At 40.8% G+C, this 24942-nt stretch overlaps 1 protein-coding gene across 1 annotated transcript in view; it reads left to right on the top strand.

The window, feature by feature from the left end:
• The window catches only part of adgrb1a (adhesion G protein-coupled receptor B1a), a 516358-nt gene that overhangs the window by 440096 nt on the left and 51320 nt on the right, over positions 1–24942 (top strand). The window contains exons 22-24 of the mRNA XM_067974780.1: positions 5069–5135; positions 5276–5361; positions 10180–10278. Of these exons, the coding sequence (XP_067830881.1) occupies positions 5069–5135; positions 5276–5361; positions 10180–10278 (252 nt within the window). The remainder of the gene's footprint in view (positions 1–5068; positions 5136–5275; positions 5362–10179; positions 10279–24942) is intronic.

The raw sequence follows: 24942 nt of genomic DNA on the forward strand, positions 1-24942 counted from the left end.
AATCTCAGTCTTGAATATACTTAATGACTGAGCATCCACAGCCCTCTTGGGTAGAGAATTCCAAAGATTCACAACCCTCTGAGTGAAGAAATTTTGCCTCATCTCGGTCTTAAATGGCTGACCCCTTATCGTGAGACTATGACCCCTAGTTCTAGACTCTCCAGCCAAAGAAAGCAGCCTCTCAGTATCTATCCTGTCAAGCCCTCTAAGAATTTTATACGTTTCAATCAGATCACCTCCCATTATGCACATATACTCCTGGATCTCTCTGTTGCTGTAACCCTTTTAGAATTGTGCCCTCTGGTTTATCTTGCCTCTCCTCATTTATAGAGTACATAGAGCTTTTGTACTGTATGACACTTCAGTCAGCCCTGAGATAACATGCAGGTGGACTTCAGTTGTGGACAAGATTGGGCTCAGGTGCGATTCCCTCCATGGATAAATAGACTTCCAGGAAACTCTGTCTATGCTCCCGAATGAATGACTATTTGGATGAGGCACTTCAGAGCTACTGTAGCCTATAGAACTGAAGCCCAACTCACATCACCGTTTTCAGGAAAAGAAGGGAGAAATATAAATAGAACAGTTCCACAAAACAAGTAACAGCAAATTATGAAAGGAAAAAGATTGCAGGGCAACGGGGATGGGACGGGGGAGTGGGACTAGCTGGATTGCTCTTGCATGGAGCCAGCGCAGACTCAATGGGCCGAATGGCCTCCTTTCGTGCTGTAACCTTTCTGTGATTCTATGATTCTTCTAAACTCCAGAGAATATTGGCCCATTCTACTCAATCCCTCCTCATAGGAAAACCCTCATCCCAGGAATCAATCTAGTGAACCTTTATTGCACCCCCTCTAAGGCAGTATATCCTTGCTAAAAAACTGTACACAGTACTCCAGGTGTGGTCTCACTAGAGCTCTATATAATTGCAACTCTTATGCTCCAACTCCCTTGCAATAAAGGCTAACATACCATTTGCCTTCCTAATTGCTTGCTGTACCTGCATGTTAACGTAATGTGATTCACATACAAAGACACCCAAATCCCTCTGAATACCAACATTTTTTAGTCTCACCCTTTAAAAAATATTCTGCTTTTCTAGTCTTCCTGCCAAAGTGGATAATTTCACATTTCCCCACATTCTACTCCATCTGCCACCTTCTTGCCCACTCACTTAACCTGTCTATATCCCTTTGCAGCCTCTTTGTGTCCTCCTCACAGCTTACTTTCCCACCTAGCTTTGTATCGTCAGCAAACTTGGATACGTTACACTCAGTCTCCTCATCTAAGTCATTGATATAGATTATAAACAGCTGAGGCCCAAGCACTGATACTTGCGGGACCCCACTAGTTACAACCTGCCAACCCGAAAATGACCCATTAATTCCTACTCTCTGTTTTCTGCCTGTTAACCAATCCTCAATCCATGCTAATGTATTACCCCCAATCCCAAGAGCCCTAATCTTGTGTGATAACCTTGTGTGACACCTTATTGAATACATTTTGAAAATCCAAATATACATCCACTTGTTCCCCCTTCTCTGTGTGTGAGACCTGTCTAGGTGGGATGCAGCCTGTGGTTAAAGTGAGCCAGAATGCTTCAGTATGGTATCCAAGCTGTTTTTAAAAAAAGACCGTGTTACCAACATCGTCGCTGGGTCAAAATCCTGGAACTCCCTTCCTAACAGCACTGTGGGAGAACCTTCACCACACGGACTGCAGCAGTTCAAGAAGGCGGCTCACCACCACCTTCTCAAGGGCAATTAGGGATGGGCAATAAATGCTGGCCTTGTCAGCGACGCCCACATCCCATGAACGAATAAAAAAATATATTGTCTTCTACCCAGCAGCTCTCATTCCTTATTGTCTGCTTGTGAGTAAGGTCCTTGCCAGCCACGACCTTATTGTGGATGAATGTGTTGACATTGTGGTTTTGACACCTTGCCCTTAACTAAACCCACCCTTCCGGCTATACATTCCACCACCTGCCCTGTCCTCTCGTGAAAGTAGTGACTCTTGTTTCCATGGGTACCAGACTCATGATACATTACCAAAATTGTCATTGTTCATATGCAGTTATAGACAGTGAGTGCTGGAAGGCTGCATAACTAGGGGAGGGAGCACCATAGCCAAATTAGCGTCGACCTCACAGTTTTGCCATACGACAGTGCAAGTGTTGTGGGAAATGGGGAATATATGCTTAGAAAGAAATAAGAGAGAGGGAAGAACATTTGAGCAATAGCATAAGAGATGGTTACACCATATGTGGTATATGTAAGTAATCTTAAACTTAAGTGTGGCATTGTAATTATTTATTATAAGTAGTCCTGTACACACACTTGGATTGCATAAGTTTACTTTGCTGGTTCCCATGCGTATAGGTTAAATATCAATTAGCGCTTTCATCCTACAGATTATTCTTGGTTAAAAAGACTCCAGTGGGGGAAAAAATGGACAAATACTAATGAATTAAAAATTTTCATCACACTTGATTTCCCTATTCTTCATATTTTACCAGAGAGTAGACTGTGTTTTCAATACGGTGTAATTTATTTATTCAGGGATGTCTTAAAAGCTGGTTCAAATCTCTGAGCTTCATCGATAAAGAGGGCTTGATACATCATTCTTCTCACAGACTTATGAATCCTGATGTTGAGTAATGAGCTTCTTTATCATACTTGGCATCAGTGTTACTTTGCCAACCTATACGTAATTAATAAACAAACATTATTAGGGGAAAGTGCTCTCCATTAATCTTCATTAAAATATTCAAACTGCTATTGAGTATTGCAGTAAGTATGTCCAATTCCTGGGGGGAAAAGGGCGCACTTTGACTTAACTTTGTGAAGTGCAAAGCCTGCAAACGGTGTTTTGTTAACTTATGAGAATTGTCACATTAGACATTGTGGCTGCCCCGGATTGTAACCTGTTCCTTTAATGGACTGGATTTTCCTGTGAAAATAATGGCGAGGCTAACAGGGCTCACCGTTATTTCTGTTCACCTGGTACAGCAACTTCTGGCGACCGCACATGCACAGTTAAATGCGGAAATCCGGAAGTTGCTGTACCGGATGTGACCCTCTTCCATAAACTCTATGAGAACAACATCTCGCCGGCTGGCTCCCCGTTCAAATGAATGGAATGGTGTGAAGTTCCTGCACTGACCTGATGGATACGAACTAATCTCGTCAAAAAAAGGTATGTCAAGTCATTTTAAGTCTAAGCACATTTTTAAGGCGTGGTAAGTCTTAATTCCAGCCAAACAACCTCTCTGGCACTGAAAATTAACTTTTACAAGTGTGGAGTTTCATGCCTTCAGATTTTAATTGTTGAACGTTGAAAAAATATGTTTACATTTTTATTTTTTACTTTTGCTTTCTGATTCTTTTATCTCTGCCTCTTAATTCAATATTTCTTACCCTCTCTTTATTGCGCTACCTGATTCGACATTGAATTCATTATTCTAACTTACACTTCCTGGTTCAGACTCTGCGCTGCTTGTTAACATGCTTCGATCTGATTGGTTAAGGGGATACACAGTTGATTGTTCTGTTCACACAGGCCCCAGATGCCCGGGAGAGGGTGCCACATTGGTTTGAGAGCCCTATGAGAGGAACTTGCAGTGCAAAAGCCCATGAAAAGTCTATTGTCAAGTGCAAGCCATTCGCTGCTCACAGGAAAATCCACTCCATTATTTCTCACTTTTCTTGACTAATTTTACTCCTCCTCTCCTAAACGTGCTGACACTTGGTTGAGTCCAATTCCATGGACCCTGGCAACCCTCCATTACCATGACCATGTGACCACTCTTCAAGTATGAGTCTAGACAATGCAGACTGGGTTTTCCACTGCTGGCCACCTGCTGTAGCAGCATTAACCAAGTGGCCTGCAGTGGGAACTTAGGACTTCCGTCCTTCTGGAACTCTGCCCACTTTGTACTAGGGAGAAGTTTCCAGCAGTATGGAACTTGTGCACCAGTCCATATGTTTGCATTTGTAGAATGGACTAAGTTGTTCTTTCCTCTACGTCCCCTACCGAGTCCTCTGCTAATTGAAGTGATTCCAGTCATTGCATTCTGTGAGTTGGGGAATTCTCAAGAGACAGGACTTGGGTAGATATGATCCTTTCGGGAGAGGAAACAAGAGAAAGCAAAGGGTGGAAGTGGGAGGAAGGGAAGACTAAAGGAAAATGGGGGAGAAGGGAGGAGGAAAGTAGAGAGGGATAGGAGAGTGGGAAAAGTGGAGAGGAGAGAGGGTAGGTAGAGAGGGAAAGGAGAGGAGCAAAAGATGGACGGGGGAAACGGAAGATGGGTGAAACGGGAAATGGAAGACGGGTGAAACTGGAAGTGGTACTTTAGGATGCGGGAGAAGGAGTGCTCGCATTCACTGAGAGGGTGAAGGAAAGTGTATTTCCTAAGCATATAAACGTTAACTCTGTTTCTTTCTCCACAGATGCTGCCTGACTTGCTGAGTATTTCCAGCATTTTCTGTTTTTATATGCTCATCTCACTACTTGTTTTCAGGTGTTAAGGACTTTCAATCAGGGTTTGTTCTTGAATAGTCAGGTTTTGGGAGCTATGTTAACTTTATTCAAAACTGTTGGTTGGCTTTTGCTTTTCTAGGTTGTTATGTATTTATTTTTATTCTGTTTAGTGTTATTGATTAGCCAACTTCGATTTACACCTGCAGAAAGTGCCAGTGTTTTATTGCTATCTATAAAGGGTTGTCACCGTTTGCTGAGTTCAAAATTGGACAGGGGATAAGATAGGCAGAAGGTGGGAATTTGTCTCGAGTTGTGAGGTTTGCTTTGCTGTTGAAAGTTAATTGGAAACCATAATAATGAATGCCTCCACATCATGAGATACTGAAATAAGTGAGGATTATAAAAAGAATTCTGTTTGAAGAAACAGACCTTTAATGCCTACTTTACATTTTAGAAATTTCTGGACATCCCACTCAAAGACTAGACTGTCTAGTCATAAAGCAAACACATGACAACCCTATATTCTTTGGAAACTAGCATGTCCGACATCTAACCCTATACACTTCTTTGTTTTCTTTCCTTGCAGTTGCTGGCTTTCCTTGGAAGGTGGTCTTCTCTACGCCTTTGTGGGACCTGCGGCCGTTGTTGTTTTGGTATCACATTTCCAGTCTCATTTCATTTACCATTGATTGCAGCCTCAGTAGTGAAGTAACGAGAGAAAAAGTTACATTTTGGAGCTGTAGTTATTGCCTTTAAAGAGATATTTTATGTTTATACATTTTTATTTCAACAGGTGAACATGGTTATTGGCATTCTGGTATTTAACAAACTTGTATCCAAAGATGGAATAACAGATAAGAAACTGAAGGAACGGGCAGGGTATGATTATAAATACATCATCTAGCATTTTATTATCTTCGAAAGATGCTCACCATATTTCCTTGATTAGAAGCAAGCAATAGTGTCCATTATTCCTGGAAACAACGTTAAATAACCCAGTAGCCGCTAGCTGATAGTAACCTTGAAGTGTTAAATTATTAATGATAGCCATATTCAGCCTTCATCAAATCATTTGATGTAGTTTAATGTTCGCACTGATGCCATGTTTAGTCATATATTTTCCACTATGTTTAATTTTCTTCATGATTGAGTCACAGTTCTCTGGTGCGTTTGAGGGAATATTTGAATTTAAAGAAACAGCATCCTTTTTGTTGGCCAACAATGCATTGCCTTGCTTAGTTAATAGGCTGCGCAAACCCCTATCGTCTGGAAGTTCTGGAATGGTCGTACAAGGTTGCTGGACAGAAATAAAATTTAAGGTGTACACATCCTTTTAAGTTCAAATTCAAAATTGAGACTACCTCAGAATGTAATTCATTTTGATACTCACAATTCACAAGTGGACTATCTGAACAATTTTCTTAAATATTGATGCTTAATAACATTTTAATGAAGTATCAATACAATTTATTTTACAATTTCCTTTCCCCCTCTCCCAAAGGCTGTGATGCATACTGGTGTACCGTTCCATAAACACTGGCCGTCATTCAATACTTCACCTCATGTCTTAGCCTGCACAGTGCCTATTGCCAAGATGTTCGATCATGTGGAGCATTATAGGCAAGTCTGATTCTGTTGTCACCTGACATCTATGCAGGCATACTGTCTAGCAGGGATCACTGGACAGTGATCAGGACTAGATCCATGGCTGACCTTTGGCCCATGAGGGCTGATGCAAAATCAAACACAGTCACCGCTGCCCTAGCAGAAATTAACTAATTCAACATAGGTCAGGATCATACCTGCTCTGTGTGGCTCAATTCCAAACTGATCAATCAGAATATTAAAAAATATATATCTCTTTAAAATTGCATTTGATATTTTTATGTAACTTAAAGCTAGGCTTTTCCATCAATATTAATTTCAATAATTTTAGCAAATATATATTGTAAATCTTTTACAATTTCAGAAAAGCAGTTTGCTTTAGGCTTGAGTTTGTTTAATAGCAGTAAGATGTCCGCATAGTGACTTAACCATTGATGAGACACTACAACAGGCGACTGGCCTCCTAGTCTCTTTACATGATCTCCATGGTGATAGCAGTTCAGTATTAAGTAATTGTAAACCATTAATGTTCATTCAGTTAGCCTGTAGAAAACAAAATTAGTTGTTAGAAAATGTGAATGCCATTTATGGTGAGAGCTGTGTGCTTCAAATATCCAGGACGTACATTTGAATCTAAGGTCTTTACAGCAAAAGGTCTATCTTGCTCCATAGCAACAGGAGACACATTCTGTTGCTTAGCAACCTACTTTCTCACAGTGGGTCGAAACAAAATGGAGACTAGCTGTGCGAACAAAAAAGATTTATCAGTAAAATATAATTTGTTATTGGGTAGAGTGGAACAGTGACGCAAACAAAGATTTATATATTTTAGCGAGGAGATTGGTGCCAGGAGACTCTGAACAGCAGGGACAGTAAACGAGTTATAAAAATTTATAACGCCAATTAGATGGAGCTCTGCCACGATTGAGAATGTAGTCCCTCAGCTCCTTCACATTTTTTGCCTGACTTCTTCCAACGCCTTCCGTGACTCCTTGCTGTTTTATATTTATGGGGAATCTTGACACTGTGATTACCCAACCAGTGTTATGAAGTTGTATAATGGCATTGTGAATACATATTAAAAGAAGACTGCACAAAGGATTTTCAATTAGTTTAGTTCCCAGAACAGCCAGTCCGCTCTGAAAATTCAACTTCAGAGCAGTCATGTTGACCATCACTGTAAATTTACTTTGCATTCAACAATTTAGCGAAAAAAGTTCCTTTTAAGATAGAGGGATATTGGTGCTAGGAAATAGACCACAAAAGCCCTGAAAATTCCAGGGCAAAGTAAAAGGGGCGACCAGGTCTCCACCCCTTTTTCCTGATCTTTGTGCCTGCAGAAATAAGCGTTCTCAGGGGCAAAGTTTTGGGAAAATAAGCTGTAATGTGTGGGCCGGAAACCCAGATGCAAACTCGTCCCATTGCAGCATGTTGCTGCTCCATTTTATGGTGCCACAATAAAGTGTTATAGCTTAAATTTTAAATTAACATTCAAATTTAAAAACAATAAATTTGTAGCAGCAGACATGTAAGTCAGAGTGATTATTGACAGTTTTATTGTGCACCCTGGGCCATTTTAACTCCTGGGCCTCATTTAAATGCTGCAGCACTGTCTCCCACCCAAAAGCGGCAGGAGCAGAAATTGGGTTGGGAGCCCAAAGACTCCAGGGACCCAAGGGAATGGTCCTCGACACAAAGTTAGTGCTGGGGAGGGGTGGGGGCTTCCTCGGGGTGTCACCGCTGGGAGGGAAAGGCAAGGCCAGGCCTGGGGAGGCCCAAGGCCTCCCTGCTGGGCCCAGGAAGCACTCCTGGCCCACACCAAATCCTCGGAAAAGTTAAATTTGTATACTTTCCTTGGGCTCTTCTGGCCATTCCGCTGTCTCCCACCAGATTTTCCTGTCTGGTTTGATACCCTGTAGCCCTCCTGAGATTTTTAGTTAAAATGGGGTTGCAGCGTCAATGAAGTCATAGGATTGCTCACTTTACTTGTAAAGTCAGCCCTTCCATGTCTGATCTAAGTCTAAGGTCAGTTAAGATGGTAGGGGGTGGGAACACGTTTGCAACGTGGTGCGACCCCCTCACCATCTTAACCCCACTGCCCGCACCATTCCCGCTGGATGGGCAGGGTTAAAATTTCCTGACTGTGAGACTGCATGATGACTATCATTGTTTGTTCCAGGTTGTCTATTGGGAGTTGCTGTAGGTTCGTCATTCTACTCTTCTTTATTTCCCTATCTTTGACCCTCTCAGCACCTCTCACACTTCACCAGAGAGTGGCATTCAAATCTGTGCTTATTAGGGTTTAATGCAGATCATTTATGCACTGTTCACTCTCCAACACCCCTATGGGTTACTGCCCCAACCTGTTGTTCTTCTGGGTTCTCAAATTTGAAAGTGAGTTTTCTTAGTCCAGCTTCATCAAGAGCTATAGAGAATTCAAGATTTCATGCAGATAGTTATTTTAATGATAATAGAAATAAATTTGGAAAGTAAATCCATTTCACCTATTAAAAAAAGGTTCTGTTGTATTGCAGCTTTTTTCACATAGTTAAATATCATTTGAGGTGAATTCAAACTGCTGAAATAAATCATTCATTATATTCATGGATCAATACAGATTTGGCAAAAGCCAAATTGTGAAGCATCTGCTTGTAGCATTGGGACTGAACTTTAACAGAGACTGCACAAGGGAGTGCATGCAGGAATTCAGCCTGCTTTCCTCCACAATGCACTGAAAATCTCCGTGCATTCAAGTGAAATCAGTTTGGGTGGCCCTAGTGGACGGCATTGTATGGCTCAGAATTTGTCACTCATTGGCACTAGTTTACCTTCAGCTACTGTCAAAGAGATCCAACCTGACGCTGCACTGAATTTGAACCCAGACAATGCTCTAAACCATGGTATCACTCAGCTGCTCATTTTTAAATTTCATGTTTTCTTCTTCAAATTAGACCTTATTCTTTCTGTTCTATCTTTTTTCTACAATCTACAGATTTTTAAAACCCAAGCTTGGCACCACCTGATTACTACTTCTTGATTTATTACATCTTCTCTCCTATTCTTTTCAATATTTTAACAGTTTTTTTGAAAAAGGTCCATTCAGTTAAGTAATTGGTTAAGTGCAAACACATTTCCATGGATACTATCAACAGTTAAATTACATGCTTCCTTTCCCCCCCTTCCCCACAAATCTCCAGCTGACATTGGTGAAATTAGCCCGAAAGGAAACCTTGAGTGCAGATATATGTTAAGACTGGAACTTAAACTCATTGGTCTCCTTAAGAACATTTATACTTATAAGGTGACCTGCGAACATAATGAGCATATCTTCTGCGACTGCATTGCATTTAATCGCGGATGCCTTTGTGCTTTTTGACTTTTTACATGTCCTATGTAATGAAGAATGCAAAATGCAGTAACATAATGGGCATCATTTTTGCCATAGGGGAATGGAAAGAATAGCAAGGATAGTGACAACTTTTTTTATGCAGTGTTTATACTTTCTAGGAAGTGCTGTTTTGACTCCTTCAGGCAAAACAAAGTAAGGTAAGTATCGAAAAAGACTTGAACATAGAATTTGCATCATGTTGGTGTATGCATTATTTTGGTGAGGTAACATAAGCTAAGCTATTTATGTAGGAATCCAATAATTTTTAACCATAAATGGGTTTATGCCATGGCAAATAAAAAGGATGCTGTCTTATGTTTTTTTGATTATTAAATGACAAATTTAAAGGGAATGTTAACATGTTTATGTGGGAATTTATTTTTAATGTATTTACTTAACACATACCAAGTTACAAATTAGAAGAAAAGAAATCTGAACAATTATATCAGAAATAGCATATAAGATTGAAGTTTGGGAATAGTTTTGCTTCAGAACTTCATTGCCTACCAGTGAAGCCTTGCTTCCCTTCAAGGAAATATGGGATATTGCTTATCATTTTAAGTGGATTTCTTTACTTGTTTTTTTTAAAAATACTGACAAAATGAACAATCTTACAAAGTTTTATTTTTTGGATGAATATTATTTGTCTCTGATTTTTGTGTTAAAGTTCAATTTTTGTTTCAGTCTTTTAATTTTAATTGCAGTCAGATGACAGTACCCCTTTACGGTATGACGCTCAAATGTTCCAAGTGTGGAGTTATATCTTCAGCTGAAGTATCGGCTACAGTCACCAGTAACGCCATGTTAGTTCTTGTAATTTCAATACTTGTTTTTGTTTTTTTTCTTCTGAAGGCCATAGCAACAGTTGATCGTAGGTTTTACTGAGCAGATTGCATGCGTGGGTTGTTATTTTTTTTAATTTAAAAAATTCATCTTGTGTGGAAAATGAAATTGTGGTTATGTTTTAACAATAGTGTGGCTTCTGATTTGCTGATGTCACACTTAAGGGGTTTAAATTCACCAAAGCCCAATAGCTATCAAAAAAGTCACAAGTCCAGCTAGCTATCTGTTTTTCTTCCCATTGTGGAGGAAATCACCAAATTTCTGTTCTAATCTCCTCATTGAGATTGAACCAGATGGACTCACTACCATGCAGTGATGAAACTTTAGCTTTGCTCATAGCAGAAGTGGTTTGAAATGTACTTTTGAAAAGTATATATAATGTAGACATTACAATTTTTTTAAAGTGGACAATAATTATTTAAGGGAGAGAAGCTCTTTATAATAATAATCCATGCAGTGCAGTCTATCAATTCTTGTCAATCCAAATGGCATCATTGCATTGCACATTTCCAAATTATTACATTGCATGCTTCCAAACACAGTTGGATAACTGTGCCAATAAATTTCCACTCCACACCCAGCTTACTTATGATCACATAATGTGAACCACGGACTTTTTAGATGGGCTGCCAGATTGGTTTACTGGGTAGCTGTACTACTGGCTACTAATTGGAAAACAAAAATAAATTCCACCCCTGGAGGCTTCGATCAGTTAGCTGCAGTTCTTATAAAACATACGACAACTTGCACTTATCTAGCGCCTTTAATGTAGGAAAATGTCCCAAGGCGCTTCACAGGAGCATAATTTGACAAAAATTGACAGCGATCCAAAGGAGATATTAGGAGTGGTGACTTAAAGCTTGATCAAAGAGGTAGGTTATAAGGAGAGTCTAAAAGGAGGAGAGAGAGAGGCGGAAATGTTTGTGGAGGGAATTCCAAAGCTTAAGGCCTAGATGGCTGAAGGCACAGCTGGCCTATTGGGACGAAGGGAGTGGGGGATGAGTAAGAGGCCAGAGTTGAAAGAACACTGAGTTCTTGGGGGATTGTAGGGCTAGAGGAGATTATAGAGATTGGGAGGGGCAAGGTCATGGAGGATGTGAATTTTAAATTCGAGGCATTGGTGGACCAGGAGCCATTGTAGGTCAGCTAGCACTGGGGTGATGGATAAGTGGGACTTAGTGGGGGTTAGGATATGGGCAGCCGAGTTTTGAATGAGCTCAAGTTTATGGAAGGTGGAAGATGAGAGGCCAGTCAGGAGAGCATTGGAATAATCGAGTCTGGAGGTAACAAAAGCATGAATGAGGGTTCCAGCAGAAGATGGGCTAAGGTGGGGCGGAGATGGGCGATATTACGAAGGTGGATGTCAGAGGTTTTTGTGATGATGAGGTTATGGGGTGAACAGTCTGGTTTAGTCTGAGACAGTGGCCAAGAAGGGGGAAGGATTCGATGGCGAGGGAACGGAGTTTGTGGCGCAGGCCGAAGTCAATGGCTTTGATCTTGCCAGTGTTTAATTGGAAGAAACTGTGGCTGTCCAGGACTGAATGTCAGACAAGCAGTCTGACAACCCAGAGATAGTGCAGGCCTGGAGAGAGGTGGTGCTAAGGTAAAGCTGGGTGTTGACAGCATATATGTTGAACCTGCTGTCATGCCTTCGGATGATGTCGGTGAGGGGCAGCATACATCTGCCAAAGGAAACTAACCTCTTAATACAACATGCAATCGGTCATTCGCACTGAACAAACTCTACTGCTGTGGTATCTTAGAATGTTTAACAGTTGCTATTGTCAAAATGCCTGGACCCATCTCTACATTAAAAAGACCATGCTGCAATTCTCAATCCTTTTTATTAAGTGTGGGATTGGGAATATTTGCAATTGTGATAGTACACCTTCTTAAATTTAATTTTCTCTCCCCACTATTGTGGCTAAAGCTGTGTTCAAATAATTGTGATCTAACAATATTCAGGATTCACCGGTACTGTTGCCAAATATCGCTAATACTTTCAGTATGATAATATTTCTGGCACTTAGAGTGCCACTGATATTTTTGATGTTGATGAGCCGTTTTAGGTAGGAGTACATGGGTCAGTTGAGTAGCAAGAAAACGTTAGACAGATTAAATGTAAAATGTCAGTTGGCAGAATATTGTAATGCTAGTATGGAGGATGACCCAATAGGGGAATGAAAGAATGCAGAGGAATGGATTGCAATCTGGTGAAACTGGGCTTAGCTATTTTTCCCTTCTTTAGCAGTCTTCACACAACATGCAGCTTGGTTATTCACATTATCAATGGCAATGCTGTTGTCGCTGCTGGTTTCAGTTTCACTGCTGGTTTCAGTTCCACAGTATGAGTGGTGTCTGGGAGTTGATTTTAACCATTGGATGCCGGACCGACTGAGACTTTTTCCTTCCACAGATGAGTCGACAATCTAGTGTGGGACTGGTCCAAACTGTTTCTGATATCATACTGCTGCTGATATCTTGACAGTCACATGTTAGCTGTCAAGATATATAAAAAGGGGTGAAAACAGCACTGCTGAGTGAGTGGTACCTGTTCAATGTTGTAGAGCACAAGAGGCCCAGAATATATATGATGCATATTCCCCCTAATTACTGTGGAGGTGACCAATTAGACGTAACTAAAAAAAAATAGCTTTACAGTTTCAAAGTAATGTCAGCTGTTTTTACCATGCAAAAGTAAATTGTTTTAAAGCAGACAGCCTCCCAGTTATAAATAAAAATCAGTGGAAAGATCTAGATATGTGAACGCTGAACTATTATTGCATATCTTCCAATATAAGTGTTGACATAGGTTACAATGAAAATTTTTGTATGCACTTTTTAAATTTAAAACAAAAAAAAGTCTATTTCCAGTTTTATCTTACATCTTTAAAAATGCCATATAAAACTATTAATTCCGTTAGTGTGGACTAATCCTCTATGATCACCCGTGGCCTCTGGAGTTCTGTCACTTCCTTTTTCCTGTGTAGTTGATTTTTCTGGAGTTGATTAAAAAGGACTGTAACATTTCACTATAAAGCACCTCCGTAGGGCCTAACCCCAGTATGCACAGAAAATTTAAATATAGACTCGGAACAAAAGGCCTGGAGCATAAACCTATATTTATGTCTCTGCCATTTTCCTTTTTAAAGGGCAGCTAATAAGCCATTGCAGCAGGTTGGCACTCTGTGAATGGAAAAGGAAAAATATATGTATCTGACCAGTGCAACAAAGACTTCAGTACAAGTATTCCTTTTTCCCCACACTTGGATCTTCCCAAAGCAGCTGAAGGTTGCCTTGACATGGAATCTATACATAGGTCTTAAAAAATGCACAGCACCTGTGGGGTTCTGCAACTTTACATAGGACTTTTGCAACAATAATTGAATTTTGCTTTGCAGTCCAATGCCAGACACTGTAGAGGGCCTGCCTTCCATGCTTAATGGGCCTGCATCTGGCTGATTACATTTAATATTAATAAATGTAGTGTAATGCATGTTGTTAGTGCTAATTTCAAGCATGTGTATACTATGCTTGGCTCTGAACTAAAGCCTGTTGAAAGAGAAAGAGACCTGGATGAGTTTCTAAAGGTCCATGGCCTGTGACTATAGTGAAAGCAAATCGGGTGTTAGGATGTATATCTAGGATGTTACAATACAAAACCAAGAGCACCATAATGCCCCTACACCAAGACCTTGTTTAAGCCCTATTTAGAATACCGTGTCCTGTTCTGTCCCTTCTTACGGTGAGAGATATTGAGGCCCTAGAAATGGTTCAGAGGAGGGCCACTAGATTAATACCTAGTGTAGAAACCCTTAGCTATCTCAATAGGTTTATTGACTAGGGAGCTGGGTCTCTTTAATGTTGAAAAGAATATCATGATAGTTGAGGGATTCTAGACTAGGTATTCAGCTTTAAATAGGTTGCTGGCTTGTGCAGTGTATTTAGATGCACTACAAACATTTAAAAGGGAGCTGGACAAGTTCCTGGAGGAGGCTTACATCATTACATACAGAAGGTAGCCCTCATGTTGGGTAATGTACCTCATGGTCATTCTTACCTCCTAGAACTTGAGGGGTTGGAGAGCAATTTCCCGGAATTCTTTTTCCCCAAATTAGAAGATTATTTTTACCTGTTTTTCCCCACACCAGTAGATTACATTGCTGTTAGTGGGTGGATGGAATTGGAGGTCATGTTGCTGAGCTGCAACTTGGCTGAATGGGACAGACTCGATGGAAACTGGTCTTTTTCTCTCCGTTTTTTCATGTTCGTTGATCCTTGATTCGCAGTAACTTAAGTCTGCTTGCCATGTCAGTCCTTGGGCAGTCAATTCAATAGAACGCCAAAGCAAAGAAGGAAACTGGGTTGTGCGGGGATCATCCAGGCCACACTACCCCAATTATGTGCAGCCTGCTCACTCCTGCTTTTCCCGGCAATGATAAAGCTGGTGGTTGGGTACCAGGTGGTGGAGTGATTTGCACACTGTTCTTTAATCTTGAGGAAATGGGTGATGGAATTAAAGACATTTACCTCTGCTAGTTGTAAACAGCTCAACTTGAAACTGTTTCAGATAGTCGCAATCCCAGTTCCACAACACAATGATACTAACAATGCAACAATAATTGCCAGTTTTGAGGTCATAATATATGGGAAATAGCAATATCACACCAGTGCAATAAGGCTGTTCTCATAGAATCTTGCAGCACATAAGGAGGCCAATCGGCCCATCGTGCCTGTGCCGGCTCTTTGAAAGAGCTATCCAGTTAGCCCCACTCTGCTGTTCTTTTCCTATAGCCCTGCAAATTTTTTTTTCAAGTATGTGTCCAATTATATATATATATCCAATAATATAAATGGTTATATATCTAACCACCTCCCCTTGACATTCAATAGCATTACCATCGCTGAATCCCCCACCATCAACATCCTGGGGGTCACCATTGACCAGAAACTTAACTGGACCAGCCACATAAATACTGTGGCTACAAGAGCCGGACAGGGGCTGGGTATTCTGCGGCGAGTGATTCACCTCCTTACTCCCCAAAGCCTTTCCGCCATCTACAAGGCACAAGTCAGGAGTGTGATGGAATACTCTCCACTTGCCTGGATGAGTGCAGCTCCAACAACACTCAAGAAGCTCGACACCATCCAGGACAAAGCAACCCACCACCCTAAACATTCACTCCCTTCACCTCCGGTGCACTGTGGCTGCGGTGTGCACCATCCACAGGATGCACTGCAGCAACTCGCCAAGGCTTCTTCGACAGCACCTCCCAAACCCGCGACCTCTACCACCTAGAAGGACAAGAGCAGCAGGCACGTGGGAACAACACCACCTGCACGTTCCCCTCCAAGTCACACACCATCCTGACTTGGAAATATATCACCGTTCCTTCATCGTCACTTGGTCAAAATCCTGGAACACGCTACCTAACAGCACTGTGGGAGAACCTTCACCAGACGGACTGCAGTGGTTCAAGAAGGCGGCTTACCACCACCACCTCAAGGCCAATTAGGGATGGGCAATAAATGCTGGCCTTGCCAGCGACGCCCACATCTCATGAACGAATATAAAAAAATATATATCCAATTTTCTTTTGAATCTTGAATCTGCTTCCACTACCATTTCAGGCAGAGTATTCCAGATCATAACAACTTGCTGCGTAAAACAATTTCTCCTCATCTTCCTCCTGGTTCTTTTGCCAATTATGTTAAATTTGTGTCCTCTGGTTATCGACCCTTCTGCCAGTGGAAACAGTTTCTCCTTTTCTACTCTATCAAAACCCTTCATGACTTTGAACACCGCTACCTATTCTCCACTTAACCTTCTTTGCTCTAAGGAGAACAAGCCCAGCTTCCCTCGTCTCTCCATGTAACTGAATTCCCTCATCCCTGGTACCATTCTCGTAAATCTCTTCACCCTCTCCAAGGCCTTGACATCCTTCCTAACGTGTGGCACCCAGAATTGGATACAATACTCTACCTGAGGCCAAACTGGTTCTGTTGAGGTTGAGGTTAAGGTATACTGTCAGGTAGCATTTAATGTTGACAGTGGGTGCAAATTCCCTAGTACTGACATCTGTCAATTTGATGAGCACTAAATATAGATGAGGAGTGAAACTGGTGTGTGAAATAAAGGAACTGATTTTCCAAGATAGTACTCGTTCAAATAATGTACTTGTTGAAAGAAATAAGAGCTGTTGCTGTGTGAGCTGTACCTGATAGGGTAGATTTTGCCTTTGTGCAATAGTGTAAAATGGGTGATGGCGAATCGGCAGGCCGTGTTGCATCTCTCCCGATTTTTTATTTCGCTAGGACCACCCAACAAAAGCCCCGACCAATTTAACAAAGGCCTGAATGCCCATGCAGTTCGGGCTCGGGCCTCGGCCCTCTGCCCTGCTAAATTTGTTATCATTGTACCCATTTTATGCTGTAAGACAAGTGCAATGATGTTGAATTTAGACCCTGATCTCTGTTGTGTAATATATTGTAATCTGAATGCTCAATTGACTTCAGTTGTTTATTACAACAAAAAAATCCATAGATAGGGCACTTCCCACATATCGAAATCACAATGGTGCTGAATTTCTGCAAGGATTGTCCAGATATCCTGCAATAACTTCGGTGGGAGATTGGCAGAACACCCAGAGAAATGGCTGAAAACAGATTTTCATGTGCTTTTCACGGGATTTCCGCCAATCTCCAGCTGAAATCAAGGCAGGAGATCTGGACAACCTTTGTGGAAATTTAGGGCCATTTTTCACAAGTTCCTGGTAAAATTCCTCTTTAAACAAACACAGATATATGCCAAATTATTTGCATTACAGGAAATGTAATCGCTTTTTGCACATGTCCCATTTATACCATTTCCTAAATTGGGCTTCATAGCTCATCTGATATATTGTTCAGTGTCACTATTCAGTGTCATCATCAGTGTTATCTGACAGTCGAGTTGCTTGCTTGAATAGATTCTGGAAGAGCTTTCCTTCCATGTAGATTCGAGGATCTATACACAGCAACTCATTAATTTTGCAGCTACGTGACCCCGAGCACATTTTGAAGTTGAGCATTTGCGAGTCACAAATTGAGGAGCAGAAGTCTTCCTCATAAGAAGAGGCTTAAGTTAGTCTGCTATCAAAATTGTAGCCTTTTCCAGCTGGGGAGATATGTTGGGAAGGGCTTCATTTGCTGCCTTCCACAAAAATGTTTCTGCATGTGCAAGAGATCACATCATGCTTTATCAATACCTGATAAGGTTAATGCATCAGACAGAAAGATAACTAGGGCCTGAATACTTTCTTGAGTTGTGTGCAAAAGTACATCATTTTATCCCTAGTTCAACAAAAACAGGCCTATAAATATATTTGCATATTTTTAACTGATTCCAATCTTTCATGTCATGCTCGAACAAGATTTGGTCCATATCAATCACTGTCAAAATAGATTAGTCTTGATGTGGAGATGCCGGTGATGGACTGGGGTTGACAATTGTAAACAATTTTACAACACCAAGTTATAGTCCAGCAATTTTATTTTAAATTCACAAGCTTTCGGAGAAAATCTCCGAAAGCTTGTGAATTTAAAATAAAATTGCTGGACTATAACTAGATTAGTCTTGAGTGATTTGCCACTGGCAAAGCTTCTGGCCTCGAATCTGCTCCCTCAAATCAGTGCGACGGTGGGACGGAATTTGTGCTGGTCAAAATTCCCGCCAGAAGAGGGGGTGGAGGCAAATAGCGCCTGCCCCCTTCCATGCAGACTTAAAGATTTGGCAGTGTAATGGGATGGCATCGTACATCTGAAATCCCATCTCTTGCACCCTAGCAACATCTGCCATTCAGCATTACAAAGGGCCTCTGCGGATGGGGAAGGAGTTTCAATTTATAAAGGCTGGTTTCCCTATTGTAATTGATTGTAGCAAAACCAGCATCATAGAAAATGGGCCAAGTTTTTCCTAATGTTTCCAAAGGACAGTGAACCACCTACACCATGACAAGACACCACAGTGAATTCTCTCCCTCCTCCCACTTGTGTTGGGTGCCCCATCCACACAATAAATGGAACTGGCAGCCAACCAAAATATTTAAATGTCCCTGAAGTGGAGAAATGAGCCATGGTCGAGAGCAAACAATAGTTGGTCGCAAGTCCCAGCCCGCCATCACTTCCGGTGGCTGAGAGGGTTGACAGAAAATTTGAGGTCCACTTATTGAGTTTTTCCAGCATGTCAGCTACCAGTTTATAAATCCTCATTCCTCAGTAGGGAGACTGCAGTGTTGCTGCCAGACGTGAAATTTAACTTGCAGACCATGTAAGCCAAAAATTCAAGCCTATTTGAAAACTACCAAGACTGTAATGGGACTAATTGGATAGCTCTTTAATAGAGCTGGCACAGGCACGATGGGCCGAATGGCCTTCTTTTGTGCTGTATCATTCTATGAACTACTTGAATTCTTCTGGCTGCTGCATTGTTTCTTCTTGACTCATAAATGTTGGATTCACCAATATAATGACTGAACGTCTTTGACCAAATGCCTCAATTATATCCATTCACACAATGGGGGTAAAACTCGACCTCTACCAAAATGGGCATAAAGTCAGTGGAGAAGGTGGGAAATCAGCCGGCTCCTGTGCTGAGCCAGCTGGAAGATAGGGTTTGAGGCGGATGGGGAGGTAGTCCTGCGGAGGGTCTCAAATGGCTGCCGCATTTCCTATATTACAACAGTGACTACACTTCAAAAGCACTTGGTCCTGAGATCAAGAAAAGCACTATATAAAAGCAAGTCTTTTTTTTTCTTTCTTAATACCAATTGATGCAAATTATTTATTTATGTGAACAACTCACTTCCCCTTGGATTTGGCTAAAACCTGCCAATTTTGGCATAAATCACATCATAGGAGAAACATCTAGGCTGCTTTCTCACTTCAGGTTCAGTAGCTTTGGAGCTTTTTTCTTTGCCTTCCTCTCCAGCCTGGCTTATTGTCACTAGTAATTTTCTAGTGTAAAATAAACTACTTCCAATTATTAGCTGGGAGGTCTGAAAGCAGCTGAGTTCCAGAAAAGCTAACCGATTCATCTTGCTCTACTACCATCACTTACTTTTATAGACAATGTCTTAGAAAATAACAAATACTTTATTAATAAAGTAATGCACAAACCTGAAATGGTGAATTACAATAAATAGAATACATTTTGCAAAGTAATACATGTATAAGGCACATAAATGCTTTAAAAAATGAAACATTAAAAAAATTGCTTTGTTAGGTGGCATTTGTTGACCTTTCTTGACCTGTAATCACTGGTAAAAAGGTTCAGATTAAAATGGGAAAAGTAGTTAGATGCAGCAAGTGTTCATTTAACAGTTTGATCCAGAGTAACTAAGTCTAGCAGAGAAAAATGCACTCCCATTTCCACAAAGGATTAAATGGCCAAAATATTGCATTATAACTTCTTATTTACTCCACTTTGCGGTAGTGCAGCAGACTAAAGCTTGATTCTTAAATATTTTGTGACCCACACCACACTTCATTTTTCTGCAAATGGGAAATGGGAATAACCACAAGTTGGCCCCTGGATTACAACTACAACATCTTACATTTTTAACTTTTATAAGTCCATTATTCAATTGCCCCCTTTTAAGCATTTTCATCCCCACAATAAAGCATAAATGTAACTATCACATTCGACCACAACACACAGTTTCAGCTGTGAAATCATAGTCTGGATATAAACTATCTAGACGTAAGAATTCCTCTTACATGAAGCAAAATTGTGACCACATTCTTTATAAACATATTTAAATTTTACTACGAGTAGCCCACAAAGGAATTCTCCCTTTTTACCAGCTCATTACACAAACCTTCTGAAGTACAGCAAGGGAAATAGTCATCATTAGTTGAACGTTCTTTTGGATATTCACAGGAGGACCACAACTCGTTTCTTTTGCAAATCACGGTTGCTGAATTCAAACATCACTACAAGAACATTACTTTGGATCATGAATAAAGATCTGGATGGTTCTGCATGCAGCATGAGTACAAAAACAATTTTTTTCCTGTGCGTATGTGCCAATGAATAGCACAGTGAATGTTGGCTTTAATAACGTATGGTTAAATGGCAGTCAAATACTTTTGATGCCTCTGGGCATAATTCACAGTTTCACAGCACTTAGTTTTTATAATGTGGAGATGCCGGTGATGGACTGGGGTTGACAATTGTAAACAATTTTACAACAAGTTATAGTCCAACAATTTTATTTTAAAATCCACAAGCTTTCGGAGGCTTCCTCCTTCCTCAGGTGAATGTGGAACATTCACCTGAGGGAGGAGGAAGCCTCCGAAAGCTTGTGGATTTTAAAATAAAATTGTTGGACTATAACTTGGTGTTCTAAAATTGTTTATAATTAGTTTTTATACTGAAGCAGTTTGAGATTTACAATCAATACGTTACAAGATTTTGAAAGGAAAGCTGATCCTAATTGTTTACCAAGGCCAAGGGTTCACATTGTATGGGACGCAAGTTAAAATCAGTAAGTTAAGAGTAAGAAGGGAAGTCGAGCAGATTTTTTTTGGACAAAGGGCAAGCAATCAAGGAGAGACCGTGAAATGAATAGCAGAAATGGTTTGAAGAGGTTACTGGATATGTTTCTGGAGAGACACAAGATTGAGGGATATGATGAAAAGACAGATTAGTTTGGTTGATGTACATAAAAAAAAGCAATGGCCTAATTAGACCGAATAACTTATTCCTGTTCCTATAAATTCTTATGTTGACCAGCAAAGATATTTTTGTGTTATCTGTTGAGCATATAACCTAGTCAGTCTTATGACTCTCATGAACAAACTTTCCCTAGTTGTGCAAAACTGAACCAAGGGGACCAATTTGTCAGCTGTACGCTGCACAGACAGCTTAACATCTTTTGGCATAAATTCTTTTCTAGAAGTCAGTCAAATATAATTTTTGGCCATGCAGGTCAAAAGAGCATTGTCTTCATGAAAAATGCTAGTCAAAGCTTTTTTGATTGAGTAGCAGTATAATGTGTGTATATGTACACTTGTCAAACTGAGTTACAGCTGGGCATACACACAAAGACCATTACAGCTATCATTGGACTTGCTGTCATATGCAGTTACTGCATACTTTGTGATGACAGCTAAGCCATGCAGTGTATGGACAATCTTCTTCTCATCCTCTGTCAAGACTTTTGATAATACTTTAGGATCTTTGCAATTTGCTAGTACATAATAGATTGATATGCTAAAAAAAATAACCTGCCTGCACTGAAAATAATAGGACTTATTGATGTAAAGCTCTGCTTTGAAACCCTCTGATTAACATGGTGCTATTAACAATTAAGTGATTCTTTTTTTTACACATATCTTATTGCAGTAGAAGAAATCTAGAGGGTTCACCAGAAGGCACCAAATAGACTTAGGTCAAACTTCTTAGAAAATAAAATACAATCGAATCTCATTACAGCCTTACTACATTTCTATAGTTGGACTGCAGTGGTCTTTTCTGGTCTTGTACATTCCTATGGTCCCATATGCCTGCATTCCCAGTTTATAACAGATCTTCCAGCAGTCTAATAGCATGAGAGAAATCGTTCCTCAATAAATAGGAGCTATGTTGAAAATGCCTGTATGCTGATAATCTGTGGCCCTTCCGGTGCACTTCTGTCCACTAACTCTGGTAGAACCCCATACTGTGGCTTAGACCCTTGAAGAAAAAGGTTCCTTTTTTTATTCAAAAATAATTTCAATGCAGCCCTTTACAAAGGGGGTACTTTGGGCACGTTGAAGTCTTTTCTGTGGAGTTCCTGGCAACTTTCCCCGGAACTGGAAACTTGTGCCACTATTTGCAGACTGTGGGACAAGGCAGGTCCACTAGTGGCATGGGTGCCTCCCAGTGGTGTTAAAGTTAAATGATTTGTTCTTGACCCCACAAACTTTGATGGTTAATAATGGAGATCCTGGGTAAGTGCAGGCTGGATGAACCCACCCCCCACTCCGTCTTGGATTTTTGTCTCCCTGTACTTTGGCATTGCTAATGAATTTGTAATTATATTGTTTGACTATATTAGCCAACTCAGGTGTTCAGTATGTTCATTTTTTACTCCAATTTTTAACCACCATAACATTTAAAGACGAAGTATTTTTAATTAATAACATGAATACTTCTAGGCAATGGATGAATATTCTAGAACTTGACAAACTAGGAATCAGTGAATTAGCTGAACTTTCTCTTAGGAGAACAATTAGGTAAGATAGAGTCCATGATTGGGTAGAATTTATAAGGTCTGTGGAAGAAAAAGAAAGAATTTGCATTTATATAGTGTCTTTCATGACCTTAGTATTTCTCAAAGTGCTGCGCAGCCAAAGCAGTACTTTTCGAGGTGTATTCACTCTGATGCAGGGAAGTATGACAGGAAATTTGCACACAGAAAGATCCCATAAATGGCAATGAGGTAAATGGCCACATAATCTATTTAGTGATGTTGATTGAGGGATAAATATTAGCCGCCTTCACATAGTGTCATGGGATTTTTTACATTCACCTGAGAAAGTAGACAGGACCTCGGATTAACATGTCATCCTAAAGCCAACATCTCCAACATTGCAACACTACATGAACATATCAGCCTAGATTATGTGCTAAATTCTCTGGAGTGGGGCTTGAACCTACAATTTTCTGATTCTGAGCTGAGAGCAGTACCACTGAGTCAAGGCTGACGCCTAAAAAGCTTGATGGATGGTCTTATCTGTGATTTCTTGTGTTTTGACTTGAACCTGCATTCACAAGATTATGAAGCCTCTTTATTATACAACGCATGCCATTTTGAGCGATACGGGGCCAACAAACCTGAATTAGACCGTTGGTTCCCACATTGCTCTCTGTCCATGGAAGGTGCATGGAATGAATACTGGTTACATTTTAAGTTTAGATGAGAATCAGCAAGATGTTAAAATGATTAAAACTAAGCTTTAACTAGTTGCCAGGTGGTTGTATGGCAGACCAAATAATGAAAGAATAGCTTTTGGAGACGTTAAGCTTCCTTCATGAAACTTTGCACCTGAATTACACTACACCGTTTGAGTCAATGGGAAGCCAAAGCCGCTTTGCCACAAGCTATGTAGCATAACAAATCTACTACTCTGTCACCATAGGCTCAATTTTCCCAGGAAATTGCGGGTGCGTTGGGGGCGGGATGGCTCCGAAAATCGCGGAAATCCCATTCGGAGCCTTGCTGCAACCCTTTGACGTCTGAGTTCCCCATGGACGCACCTGTGTGCGTGCGGGCATCCCGAATCCGGAAGTCCCGCCAGCAATTAAAGCCGGTGAGATGATATTTAAAGAGCCAAATGTACCTCATTGTGGTACTTAAGGCACTTTACTTGTGACAGATTATGTGATTAGAACGATTTTTAACTTACCTGGGCGGCTTTCTCACGGATTCTAATTCAGAAGGGCCGGATCAGGCAAAAAGAAACAAAATAAATTACAAAAAAACCATTGCACGAAGTTAAAACACAAAATCAACCTATCTTTTCACCCTGCTCCGATGTCCGATGTCTCCCTCTCCGATGTCCCCCCCGATCTCCCCCTCTTCACCTCCCTAATGTCCCCCCGATCTCCCCCTCTTCACCCCCCCAATGTCCCCCCGATCTCCCCTTCACCCCACCCTGATGTCCCCCCGATCACCCCTTCCTCACCCCCCCCCCCAATCTTCCCCTCTTCCCCCCCCCCCCCGCCCCCCGATCTTCTGTTCCAGCGCGGATGACGTCTCGCTCTCTTTCCCCCCACCCCCATGTTGCAGCTCCTGACAGTAGCCAGCCTGTTAATCAGACTGGCTGCCAGGCGTGAAACCCATCAATTACAATGCGATCGCGTCAGAAACGGTAAAGTTTGTTTATTCGGATTTGCCACATGCACTTTCACCCCCCCCCGCCAACCCATTTCAAAATTGAGCCCCATGCATCTGAATTCTAATTAATGGAATGATCAGTTGTGCTGATCAGGACATGCTGATCCTTAAAAAGAATAGCAGTTTTATTAAATTGAACTCTGAGGATATTAGCACCTGAAGTCTAGCAAATTAAACATTTTCATGCCTGTCAGAAATTCTTTTTATACAAGCTGTTAATATAGCAGTCTTCAGGAGTCAATATCTCTGTAATAAAACTGAAATAAATTCATATATTTTCAGGATTAACTTATCCAATTTCAGCTGCATTACAAAAGTGTGGAAGGAATCGGTTAAGTATTTCAGTCATACTCTTGGCTTATAAGTGTATGTATAACAATAAGAGTTGTACAGATAAATATAGGTAGAAATGATCAAAAACAGAAGGGAACATGTTGGTTTCTGTGGATCTGAGACCATGGAAATCATTGGATGTTAAAGGTGAGAAAGAAGCCATTTAGCCCATCAAGTCTGTGCTAGTGTTTTTTTCCACAAGATGGACCTAATAGAAACATGGAAACATAGAAAATAGGAGCAAGAGTAGGCCATTTGGCCCTTCGGGCCTGCTCCGCCATTCAAAATGATCATGGCTGATCGTCTAACTCAGTACCCTGTTCCTGCTTTTTCCCCATATCCCTTGATCCCTTTAGCATTAAGAAATAT

This window comes from Heptranchias perlo, chromosome 3, assembly GCF_035084215.1.
Source record: "Heptranchias perlo isolate sHepPer1 chromosome 3, sHepPer1.hap1, whole genome shotgun sequence".
NCBI classification, from domain to species: domain Eukaryota; kingdom Metazoa; phylum Chordata; class Chondrichthyes; order Hexanchiformes; family Hexanchidae; genus Heptranchias; species Heptranchias perlo.